General features: G+C 47.0%; 1 protein-coding gene across 7 annotated transcripts in view; it reads right to left on the bottom strand.

Annotated features, from left to right (window-relative positions):
• atg13 (ATG13 autophagy related 13 homolog (S. cerevisiae)) overlaps positions 1-13,396 on the bottom strand; it is a 197,843-nt gene that overhangs the window by 34,499 nt on the left and 149,948 nt on the right. For all 7 annotated transcript variants that reach the window (XM_072518887.1, XM_072518881.1, XM_072518884.1 and 4 more), the window contains one exon: positions 938-1,077. In XM_072518887.1, coding sequence (XP_072374988.1) covers positions 938-1,077 — 140 coding nt within the window. The remainder of the gene's footprint in view (positions 1-937; positions 1,078-13,396) is intronic.

Raw genomic sequence — 13,396 nt, 5'->3', positions numbered from 1 at the left:
GAACTCTCTACTCAAACCAGATCAGGTGTTTAACAGATTGAATACAATGTAAAGCCTCTCGCTCCTTTGCAAAAAAATGCTGTTGAAGATGAAAGCATCAGCCTTCCATTGGTCTAATCAAGTTGGACAAATTTTCAATTTCCAGGTTGTCCGAGACGTGGAGACATGAACCCAGAGAGCAAGACTGAGGCTACATATGCTCATTTTCATTAAGCACAGAGGGGAAAGGCACACTTTAGTTTCAGCCTTTATTTGACCTGGGTTCAAGAGCAGGTGACAGAGTGAGAGTGCTATGACCCTCAAATCAGATGTAATCATTTCAATAAAGAACCAAGAGTTTATTGCAGGATATCATCCAACGCATTGGAGAAAAATATTTTTAAACACATTCCATGCACATAACCTGAAAGGATGGTCAATATTCTCTCCGCCCCTAAATCAGCCACTGAGAGGACTGATTACACTTCAGTTTGTTGAAATAGTTAAACACTAAAAGCACTTCTGCTGCCTTATAAAATAACACAAAAATATTTCTTGTGAATTAATTTAGAATTATTTTCATTCTGGACAATTTATAAATGAATTTTGTAAGATGAGAAACAAATCTGTTGTGCCAGATCTGGAAGTCAGGTGTGCAGCTCTATACTGGTTTCCCATTGGTTTGATATACATTATCTTAAATTTTGTGCCATTACTTCATGGCACTGATCTGGGAGTAGCTTTAGCTGAGTCCTGTTAGCGAACTGAAATAGAGAGGCGGCCAGTTTTAAATGTAACTTCCCTAGTATGGTGCTCATTATACTTGATACTGATCTAGGCCCAAGGATTTGCCTGCCAAGTTTCAGTCAGGGTCTCACACATTTACAGATTTGATATCAGTTACGCAGAATTCTATAAGCACCTCCTCAATCAATCAGAATGTTAATTCTAAATGTACCTGCTAGAAGGTGTTGCTGCTACATGTTGATTCATATCTGTCAAATTACAGAGAGGCATCCTATCGTGGTCAGCCTGGGTACCAGGAGCAGGATGTAGAGGCAAAACAGGTATACCTCCTTCTTTACTAGGAACTATCATCTAGGATAAAAAAATGGCAAGATTTGTAAATAATTATTAACTATGAAAGCTTTAATTAAATTCCAGTTGCAAGTAACCAACATATTGTTTGGCATTAGAGTGGAGCACAATGCTGTTGTAGTAATATAGAAATACAAATCAGTCTCATTCAAACAATTAATTGCACACCAAGTTTGAATTCTTGCCCCAAATATGGTATTCTGCTAATGATAACATGCAGGATTAGTGACGATGTGTTGGTACACTTTGGATTTAATTTTACATTGAGGGTATCCTTAAAACGTGAAATATGCACAATTCAACCACAACATTTTTATGGTATCAAATACTGGGGTGTTAAAGTATTGCACTGTGGAGAGGCGGGATGCTTATTGACATATTTAAATTGGACTCCTGCAGTAAAACTAGGAGCCCGATTTGAAATTAACTTGCGCTGCGCAGGTTTTCTGGCTGGTAGCAAACTTGGCAGTGAAGCGGAGATGGAAGCTGCTTGATTTAGTATCGCCTCAATCTCGCCATTTGAGGCTTGGTAGTAAATTTTGTTTGATGAAATTCTCATGAAGGGTCTTGGGATGCTTTATTATGTTAAACATGCAAGCTGTTATGAATAACTAACACGAGTGAAAAGCTAGCTTCTCTGTTGCTCAAGTGCAAAACGTAGATCCTTCGGAGTGATTGGGAATTGTGTAATGCGCCGATTTGACAGTTAAGCAGTCATAGGTTCTGTATGCAGGGAATTGAAAGCATTATTTTTTTTGTGGAAGAAGAGTTTTCAAGGGGTGAGCAAAGAATTACAATAGGACTGACATTTCTTTTTATAGAGGCAAAAGCAGCAGGCAGTGTGGCGAATGGGCAACTATGCCAATAAAAAAAATCTATGGCAAGGTAATGTTAGCTTCAAAATTATGAATAGTTGCTGATAATGATTGGAGGGGTTTCAGATACTTAAAAATATCAAGTGCTGCTATTGTATTTTTATCTGAAGTGAAATCTACTGTAAAACAATAGCATGTCAAACTATGAACTGTCATTTCCCTGTCCAAGTTCAGTATATTCTCCTTGGAATTGAAGTGAGGGATGACAGCAACAAAGGGGCGAAACGACACAGGTATGTCTCAGGGGTGGTTTAATTCCTGTTGTGGAACTGAATAATTTTGTTTATGAAATCTGATTTCTGAGGTGTCCCAGAAATTATTGAAAAAAATATTAGTGCTCAACTGAATGTATTTTAAAAATGTATATTTTAATTCACATTTTAAACATTTTTACAACAATACACGACCCCCCTCCCCACCCCACCTATCCCTTGACAGCAACCAGGTCTCCTGTAAAACAAACAAGCCCCATCTCTGGTGGAACCCCATATCCGCCCCTCTCAGCGCAAATTTCACCTTCACCAAATGCTGAGGCACTGGGGGAGAAACTGACCTCTACCCCAGCAGAACCCACCTGCAAGCAATCAAGGAGGCGAAGGCTAAAACATCTGTCCCTTTCCCATATGTAACTCCGGCAGGTCCAACACCCCGAATATGGCCTCCAGGGAACCCGGCTCCAGTTCCATATGTAAAACCTTGGACATAGTGCTGAAAAACGACCCTAAATATTTCTCCAACTTTGGGCAAGACCAGAGCACATGGACATGATTGGCTGGGCTCCGCCCACACCACTCAACTATCCTCCACCCCCTCAAACAGCTGGCTTATCCTTGCCTTCGTTAAGTGTGTCCTATACACCACTTTTTATTGAATCAACCCAGCCTCGCACACGAGGTTGAGGAATTGACCCTACGCAGTACTTCACACCACAATCCTTCTTCCAGCCCCAAGCCTAACTCTTCCTCCCACTTGGCTTTAATCCCTTCCATGTACTCCTTTATCCTTCTCCATAATCCTGCTGTAGATCTCTCCCCCCCCCCCCCAGCCTGGCCACCGACAGCACCTCTTCCAACAATGAGGAGGATTGTGCTGCCAGGAAGCTTGAGAAAACCTTTCTTGTGAAATTCCCTCCTCACGCTGGAGCCCATAATTCATCCCCAGCTCCTCCAAACTTGTAAACTGCCCTCCTGAAACAGATCCGTCATCTCTTTTACCCCTTTCTCCTCTCATATCTGGAACCTTACATCCATCCTCCCTGGCTCGAACCCATGATTCCCTCTTATCGGCAACACCCTCGGCCCTGCCCTCAAATGCTGCCAAAATTGCACCAAATCTTCAGCGGGACTACCACTACAGGATTACCCAAATACTTCCCCCGGACGAATGGTAGTGGTGCCATTGCCAGCGCCCACAACCCCAACATTTTACAAGAATCTGCATCTATCTGCACCCACAGAGGCTCCGTCTCCTTACTCCGCACCTTTTCTGCATTCGCTGCCCAGTAATAGTGCAAATTCGGAAGGGCCAAGCCCCCTGAACACTGCCCCTTATGGAGCACTGCCTTCCTTATCCTCGCTACCTTCCCTGCCCACACAAACAATGAGACCAGCCCTCGAAAGAGTGACTTTGGCAAAAAGACTGGCATACACTGGAATAAAAACAGAAACCGTGGCAGAACATTCATTTTGACTGCCTGCACCCAGCCAGCAGACAAAGGGAGACTGTCCCATCTCCCCAAATCTTCCTTCACCCTCCCCACCAGGCTCATGAAATTTAGCTTACTAAGTTGTGCTCAGTCCCGCACCACCTGCATCCCCAAATACATAAAGTGGGTTGTCACTAACCAAAATGGAGTCCTTCCACTCCCACCCCTGCACATAGAGAAGACTGCTCAACTGAATTTTAGTTGTGTCTTGTAAGTAGGATTTAAACATCAAGACTGCTCCCTGCTTTATAACTGCTTTCGATGTCCAGTTCCACCTAACTTGTGAGTCTATTTTCTCTTTTCTCACGTTTAACACGTGCAAACACAGATTTGTGCTGACATGCATTTCAGAGTTGTCACGTTCAGGCACGGAGTAGGAATTAGATTTCAAAGAAGTGATAGGCAAAACATATCAACGGTCGCAATGATCTGTGAATCTGCTCGTACTTGTGTGCTTGTTTAGCTATAGGGAAGATATCACAAAACATGATGGCAACAATTCATATTGTTCCAACATTTATTAAAAATTGATGAATGTTTCTCATTTTTAAGTTGATTGTAATTTAACCAATGAACCATTCAGTAAAAATGTTAACTGAAATTTTGTTCTTCCAAAGCCACTACCAAAATATTGTGCCATAGTTTATACTGAACACATCCACACAATTATAACCAGGAATAATATTTGGTACTAAATTAATTGGAGAACCATTGATTAAATATAGCGCCACTAAACCAGGCGAGGAGTGACAAATCTTTATCACCCCCAATAAATTGACTGTTAATTCCAAGTACACTATGAACTACATTATCTACTAAATGAAGAATTTATACATTAGAAAAAAATAAATAGGAGCAGGAGTCAGCCATTTGGCCCTTTGAACCTGCTGCGCTTATACAATAGGATCATGGCTGATCTTCTACATGAACTCTACCTGCCCACACTATCCCCTTATCTGCCGGTTCCCTTCACGTCCAAAAATCTATCAATCTCTGTCTTTAATATGCTCAATAAGTAAGTATCCACAATCCTCTGGGGGTAGAGAATACAACAGTTTTGGACGTTAAATCATTCTCAAACACAAAATAAGATTCCACTTGAAGAGTCTTTCCTGTTTATTTCCTTTGTTGCCATTTATTTTATTTCATTATTTTTAGTCTAAGGACCCCTTTATGCAGAAGACTAAAGCTTAAGCAGCTCTTGTGTCCCCAAGTTTTATGTTTGGAAAGGAGAGGCCAGACTCTTGGGCACTGGGTGAACCGTAGGAACTGGCTTTGGAGGACGTCAGTTCGATTGGCTAACTGACAACCAGTGGGTTGGCCAGGAACAGTGTTTTCCCTGACAACGATCAGTGATTGGTTCCTGTGTGATGCTTTCGAAGAGAACTGTGCAGAAGTGATTAGACCTTGGAAGTGAAAGGAACAGTCTCTCTCTCTCTCTCTCCTGCTTGAAAGAATTGCTTTATTGTTCTAAAAGCAATGAGTGCCTGGTACATCTTTGCTGTAAACCTGAAATGACCCTGAGTCTGCAGAGAAAGTAGGCAACCTTGCCAGAAAATAAACATCTCAAGCCTAGAAGGAAGAATTACCAAAACAAAAGCCTTAACTTCAGAAAGACATGAACTGGAAGTCATCCAAGGGCCGTCCTCTCTGCAAGACCACCTTCCTGACACTTGCTACCTTCCCCCCAAATGAACAAAGTGACTGACTTGCCCACTTCATTCAAGAATACCTTCAGCAAAAAGACAGTCAGGCACTGAAATAAAAACAGAAATTGCGGCAACACATTAATTTTAATCGCCTGCACCCGACCTGCCAGTGTAAGAGGAAGGTTGTCCCACCTTGCCAAGTCCGTTTTCACCCTCCCCACTAAGCTAGTAAAATTGTACCAATGGAGCCCCCCCCCCCACAGTCCCGTGCCACCTGCACTCCCAGTGAGTTGCCGCTATGTGAAATGACAGCCCTCCCACTCCCGCCCCGACTCCCGGCCTGAATCTCCCTCCTTCTGTCCAACAGGGCCAGATCTACATCCCCCGTGTACCTCCTGTCCACCTCCAACATCTCCTCTATCAGCCTTTGATGCTCTCCTCTTTATTCACCTTGCCCTTAAATGATATCACCGCCTCCCTCAATTTCACCTTCAGGACCTCCCATTCTACCACCTGCGATACTTCCCCTGTATAGTTAAAGCCCATGTACTCCTCAATCACCTTCCTGATTGTCTCACAAAAACATCGGTCCCCCAGTAACCCCACACCCATTCTCCACCCCGGTCTCTGCGCTACCCCCTTCTCCAGGACCATGTCCACCCAATGTGACGCATGATCTGAGATCACTACTATCGAAGAGTCTGATCCCCTAACCCTCACCAGCAATGCCTTCCCTACTACAAAAAAGTCCATCCTTGAATAAACCTTATGAACCGAAGAGAAAAATAAATACTCCCGCTCCCCCAGGTGCAAGAATCTCCACCTCTCCCATTTCCCTCATAAGCACAGTCAGCGCCTTCGCCCCCCCCGGCAATGCTCCTGTTACTATCACGTCTCTGCCCCCCTGGTCCTCCACCACCTGCTCCATCTGGAACCTCACTCTCTTACCCACCAAAACCGCTACCAGCCCCCACCCCCCGCACCTTGTCAAACCACAAATGAAATACCTGGCTCACCCAGCCCTGCCTGAGCCTCACCTGGTCTCTCACCTTCAGATGAGTCTCCTGTGGCATGACAACATCAAGCTTTTTAGGTGCACAAACAATCTTGACCTCTTCACTGCCCCCCCTCCCCTCCCCAAACCCCTCACGCTCCACGTAACTAGCCTGACCCCCCCCACCCCCATCATCATAACTCCGGGCCCTGCCCACTGCCCATCCCTATGTTACCATTAAAACTAACCCCCCCTTCCAGAATCACTCCATCCACTTCCTCTCGAAAACACCTCGCTCGCCACACCTCACCCAGTATCGCTCCCCTCCCCCGACTTTTCACACCTCCTAGTCCATCGAAACCTGTTCGCCCAGGCTCCAATGACTGCAGCCCCTCCACTGTTCACGAGCCTGAGCTTGAGCTTGCTAGTGTGGAGGCCCCTGCCCAGGCCCCACTCCCCGGTCCCAGGAAAACAAAGAAATCCACTTCAAACAAACGGGCATCAAGTTCTAAAAAATCAAGTCTCAAGCAGGAGCCACCCAACGTGCGACTTCCTCCTACATGCCACCACCGGAAGTCCTGATGAGCACCCCACTTAAGTCCATACCTCAACCCTACCCCCCAACCCAGTAACCCTACCTAACCTTTTGGACACTAAGGGGCAATTTAGCATGGTCAATCCACCTAACCTGCACATTTGTGGACTGTGGGAGGAAACCAGAGCACCCAAAGGAAACCCACGCAGTCACGGGAAGAACGTGCAAACTCCACAGTCACCAGAAGCCGGAATTGAACCCGGGTCCCTGGTGCTGTGAGGCAGCAGTGCTAACCACTGTGCTGCCCCAACTTGTGTTAAAATTTACAAACCTGGTGACTGTGGTTTATTTGGTTCAACAAAGGACCTCGGGTATTTTAAATAAAATCTTATTTCACCTGTGCCAGGAGGGGCGGGAATTGACCACGGACTAGCTCAAGGTGCTGTGATATTGTCTTATTATGATTATTCTTCGCAGAGGTTCCTTAACTACAGTAGTTATTAAGTTTTTAATAAATTTAGAGTACCCAAATTCCCCCCCCCCCTAATTAAGGGGCAATTTAGCGTGGCCAATCCACCGAATCTTTGGGTTGTAGGGGTGAAACCCGCGCAGACACGGGGAGAATGTGCAAACATCACATGGTCAGTGACCCAGGGCCGGGATCGAACCTGTGACCTCAGTGGCGTAGTCCCAGTGCTGACCACTGTGCCACCCTGCTGCCCTAACTACAGTAGTTATTATCCCTGTCTCACTGCACAATACTAGATCAAAAATGAGTCTGCTCCATAGTTCCCTTGAAATATTGATTGAAAAAACGTTTTGAATGCATTTCATGAATTTGTGTACAACATTATTACTGTAAATTTGATTGGTTGAGGAGATAAAAAGATTACAGTTCCCCATGGTTATTGCATCTGCCCATGTTACATGCATCTTTAATATCCTGATTTATATGTTGTCAAACATGAATATGGGTCCTATATACTGGTCCACCAGCCCCTTGTTTTTTTATAGCTCCACCCAAGTTCATGTTACATTTTTATTACTCAGCTAATAATTTTTCCCCCTATATCATCCTTTGTTACCCCATCCCACCTTTCTTCATTTGCCTATCTCTTATTTAAAGGTTAACCATCTTTGATGTGGGCTTATTAATAAAAATATTTTTAAATTTACAAATGATTAAGTACTTGAGGGAATTTAAATATCTTGAATGGGACCTTGTGTCACTGTAGTAAAGGCTGTAATAGATACTTAGACCTTTTTTAAATTTAAGCTCAATGCGGCACCCGAGGTTTACCCATGGTGGATACTGAGTGTCTTGACATAATAATAATAATCTTTATTGTCACAAGTAGGCTTAAATTAACACCGAAATGAAGTTACTGTGAAAAGCCCCTAGTCACCAGATTCCGGCGCCTGTTCGGGTATACAGAGGGAGAATTCAGAATGTCCAAATTACCTAACAGCACATCTTCCAGTAGTGGGAGGAAACTGGAGCCCCCGGAGGAACCCACGCAGACACGGGGAGAATGTGCAGACACAAGGACTATGGGGAAGGCTGGAGGGCATGGGAGCATGAAGAGGGCATCGGAAGTGGATGGGGGAGGGATGATGGGGTGTTGTGGGTGAGGCCCTATAATTTGGTGGGAAGGGCCTATAATTTAAGGAAACAACTGGGACAAAGTTTCAGCGAATTGAGGCAGGCCTTTTTCCACAACCTGCCTTGGCACTCAGCACTCCCTCCCGCAACCACCCACCTGGAATTAATCAGACTCGCGTTACCTGGTCCCTTATATCATTCAAGAATAAACAGTTAACCATGCACATTATATACACTGAAAGCAAATGATCCTGAAAGGAGACAGTAAGGTAATGGGCATGAAAACCTGAAATAATGTAGATATGTATAGTCCAAGAATTAACTAATTGTGTAGAAGCACTAAGCATATTATGCTTGTGTGCAATCACATTCTTAGGGCACAAGACAGTTAAGAGATGCCATGAAAATCAGCAATGATTGCAACGGTGCGGCCTTTTCCAGTGGGCTAGGCTGGTGGGCTTTTCTGCTGATGTAGGTTGGGGGGGGGGGGGGGAGGGGGGAAGGAGAGTGTGTTCTGGGTGCCAAGTGATTGGTGTCCTCTTGTATTTTGATACAGTTATGGTGACCTCATTGGGTCTTTTGTATTTTGATACTTACAATAAACTTAAATATTTGCAGGTTATGTTTGCTGCTTGCTCCTGCTAGTGGCTGCAAATGCCAAGAGGCCGCTATTGCTGTTTCCTTTAATGGGTGGACAGATCATTTCTACGACAAAGTTGTGGACTTGTTACACATTCCCAAAGCTTATCCTCCGTTTCTGTTGAGGAACCTGTGAGGGGTGATACTGTTTTTTTCTCGTGAACATGAGCTGATCTTGCATTATATTGGTGCCATATGGAACGATGATGTTTCCTTGTTGTTTAATGGTTAGTGTGATATGTGGAATGCTACGTAGTTGATTTTCCAATCTTGATTACTGTTGACCATTTAATAAACAAAATATTCTCAACTCTCAAATGCCTATTCCAGGGATCCTCAGAGGATGATTAGTGCATTGCATCTCAAGGAAACTTTGAAGGTTCAACAATGTGCCTGAACTCCAGAAGCATCAGCACCACAGAGGCAGCTGCCAACAATCAAACATAAGAGCTGGGCCTCAGCACTGTGCATCCTTTCATGACCAAAGGGTACATGTGTGGATCAGGAGTGAGCAAGGCCTCCCACATGTTTCCGGCAGAGGTCTAGGGTCTTGTTCTGGCTGGTTTGCCATCACAACTGGCTCACTGGACGGCACTTTGAGAGAAGACAGCAGAGTCATGGCAAGGGAGAGGGGGGCTTGTGGGACTTGAGGGTCCCGGGATGGAAGCCCTTACTGATTGTCGGTCTCTCTCCTTCCCCAATTTCTTCCAGGTTAAAAAATGTTTGTTGGTGTGGATCCCGTAGAGGCTGCCTTAGTATTGCTGCTGGCAGCTTAGGCAGGCAGACGCCGGAGAAGGCATTAGCAGTGATGACGCATGCTGGAGGTGGCAACCCATGTGCAGGGGGCTGCCGCACACCCTGAAGACCCGGCCGCTCATCAGATCGAGGAGGACAAAGGACGGCCCAAGATGTAGAGACTTGTTGGTCTTTCGATTAGACGACAGACCGCATGTGTTGCACGATACTCTGTCTCAGCATAAAGACAGTGCGGCACGTGTGCTCATGGACATGGCACCCCATAGATGAGGAGTACACCCGCTCCCAACGGCCATTAAGGTCACTGCAGCCCTGAACGTTTATGCAACTGGATCTTGCCAGGGCTCGAGAAGGAGACCTGTACGGCTTTTCTCAAGCTACAGTTCCCAGGTGCATCCGGGAGGTCACAGTTGCCCTGTATGCCCAGGCATCTAACTACATCGCATTCAACCTGGACCAAGCCCACCAAGATGTCCGGACAGCAGGATTCTCAGCGATATGTTCAGATTGTGTGCAGCTCCCCATTATCTTCACCATTGTGTTGATGCCCTCAGCGATGCTCCTCTGTGAGTGGGCTACGCTCTGCAGTGACTCGGCAATGTCCACCTGACTCTGGGACACATCCCTCAGCGACTGGGACAAGTCGCAAGGCCCTCAGCCACAGTCGTCACAGACCTAGCCATGCCTTGGACACCAAATTCAAGCCACGGGTGTCTCGCTCCCGGCTTTCAACTGTGGTCCGTGCCACACGTGGTCGGCAATATCTTCTACAATCGAAGCATTTGGGACTCCTCCAATCGACTATGTACTTGCTGGAATGTACCTGACATCCTCTCTGGAATGTTACGGCTGTGTCCTATCATCTGCATCAGCTCTGGGAGAGCCTGGCACAGAGGCTCGACATCAGACGGGGACCCAGTTGAGTCCTGGGACCAGCAGACCTGACTGCTGTCTCCCTTGGATGTTCCTACCTCCACCCGATGGAGCAACTGTGGGGTGCTCACCAGATTGTGCTCCAGAAGCCTGTCCATTCATGTCACCCATCGAGGTGTGGCTCTGCACTGGTGGAAGGAGGGGGACATAGCTGCCTCTCCAGTGTTCTCTTCGGAGAGGGAAGAGGGGGGGGGGGGGGGCGGGATGAGTGGGTGGGGGGAGACGACTCCGGATGGCCTGGTCCCATCAGATGGAGGTCCTGCGAGACAATGGACATGTGGTCAGTGAGAGGAAAGGATCATTTTGTCTGAAATGAACTACTCACTTGAGACAGGTTATCTCGGTGAAAGGGCAGTGGATCGTCACCTCTGTGACGCAGGCCAACGTCGCTATTGGTGACTGCTCTCTCCTTGGTCAACCCTGCGATCTCTAGGGCCCGTTCCTCATCGTGGGTGAGGATTCATAAACTTCTGATACCGCACCTCCCACTAGCGTCCCCCCCCCCCCCGTTCCATTTATTATGGGCTATCTTCTCTTGCGGAGACAAAGAGAGCATTGTGAGCCGCACACTTGATGGGTCAAAGTGGTCAATAGCAGGTGGCATATGTGGACACCGCACCTGGACATGAAGCAGTTGTCCTCGTGGGTGTTGAGGAACAAACACGAAGAGCGGTGTAGGGAAAGTGCGAGGTGTCAGTCTGTAATCGGTGGAGGCTTGGGAATTTATGGGGTGGCAGGCGGAACCGATGCAAGGGAGAGGTGATAACTTACCCTCGCAGTTCGGTGAAGTTGTTGGTCTTCTTCCAACATTGGATGCTGAGCCTCCTGGTCATGCTGCCCGTGCTAACAGCCACTGCCACTGCTTCCCAGGTGCAATTGCAGAACCTGCTGCTGGGCCTCTGACCCCTTCGGGGTAATAGGATGGCCTGTCTCGCAGGTCAGGTCAGCATCACCAAAGGGAAAAGCAGGTCTGCACACTTCCATGATTGTGTGCTGACTGAGAGTGAGTGCTGAGGGTGTGTTTAAAAGCAGTTCCCCCTTGTGAGCGACAAAACGCTGAGGCGCAAGTCTGGCGAATCGGACGGCAAGACAGCCAGTAATGGCGAGACTCATGTTGGGGCTCAATTTCGGCACCAAGTGCTGTTGAATAAGGATCGCGATTGCGTCAACATGGCTGTCGAGGAACACCCCACCAAACCTGCCAAAAATTACACTTTCTGGAGATTTAAAAAAATTAAAATTCATTACTCTTCAGAAAGCTCCAATTTCCATCCAATTTCCCTTGAGTTAGTGATATTGCTGACAGCGAGCCATACTGGAGAAACCCCATGGAAATCAATGGGACTGTTAAATTATATTGGTTTCAAGGGACTTCCGGGTGCGGCGATGACCAGCTGAGTCGCACGTTTTGGCAGCTCCCGGTGAAACGGACTTTTGGGTTCTTGATAGGAGCCCTAACGGCAATTTTGACGGCTAAAAACACTGTGCGGTAAACCAGAAGGGAATCCCCCCTGGATACGGATGAAAAAAGGAGAAAGTGGCCGGATTGCAGTGGATCCTTTAGAACAGCGGCAAGGAAGGCAAGCAAAAACCAAGATGGCGTCGGAAGGTGGCAGTTTAACATGGGGCCCTGAACAACAAGAGTTCTTGAAATGCTGTGTGGAAGAGCTCAAAAAGGAAATGAAGAAAGAGCTGTTGGCCCCGATACTACAGGCGATCGAAGGGCTAAAGGAGGAACAAGAGACCCAGGAGCGGGAGCTTCGGGTCGTGAAGGCAAAGGCAGCCGAGAATGAGGACGACATACAGGGCCTGGTGGTGAAGACGGATACGCATGAGGCACATCAGAAACGATGTGTGGAAAGGTTGGAGGCACTGGAGAACAACGCAAGGAGGAACAACCTGAGGATTCTTGGTCTTCCTGAAGGTGCGGAGGGAGCGGACGTCGGGGCATATGTGAGCACGATGCTGCACTCGTTAATGGGAGCAGAGGCCCCGGCGGGTCTGTTGGAGGTGGAGGGAGCATACCGAGTGATGGCGCGAGGACCGAGAGCAGGAGAAATTCCCAGAGCCATAGTGGTGAGATTCCTCCGTTTTAAGGATTGAGAAATGGTCCTTAGATGGGCAAAGAAAACTCGGAGCAGTAAATGGGAGAACGCGGTGATCCGCGTTTATCAAGACTGGAGTGCGGAGGTGGCGAGAAGGAGGGCGAGCTTTAATCGGGCCAAGGCGGTGCTTCATAAAAAGATAAAATTTGGAATGCTGCAACCGGCAAGACTGTGGGTCACATATCGAGGGAGGCACCACTACTTTGAGACGGCGGATGAAGCGTGGACTTTTATTGTGGAAGAAAAACTGGAATGAGCGGGTTATTAAAAAGAACGTTTGAACAAAGTGGTGGGGCGAATGTGGGGGGCGAAGAGGGGGGTTAAAAAGGGGGGAAAGAGGAGTTTTATGTACTAATCCTGCGATGTGGTAACTTTTCTCTCTTCCACAGGTGGTGATGGGGGAGGAGGGGAGGTGGAGGAAATGGGGTGTTGGCCATTGGGGGCGGGGCCAAGGGAGAAGTGTGGGCTTGGTTCCCGCGCTATGATAATCATGGCGGGAATAGAGAAGCAGGAAGGAGGGGGCGT

Source organism: Scyliorhinus torazame, chromosome 10 (assembly GCF_047496885.1).
Source record: "Scyliorhinus torazame isolate Kashiwa2021f chromosome 10, sScyTor2.1, whole genome shotgun sequence".
NCBI lineage: Eukaryota > Metazoa > Chordata > Chondrichthyes > Carcharhiniformes > Scyliorhinidae > Scyliorhinus > Scyliorhinus torazame.
Note: the sequence above shows the minus strand (reverse complement) of the source record. Positions and strands in the feature narration are given on the sequence as shown.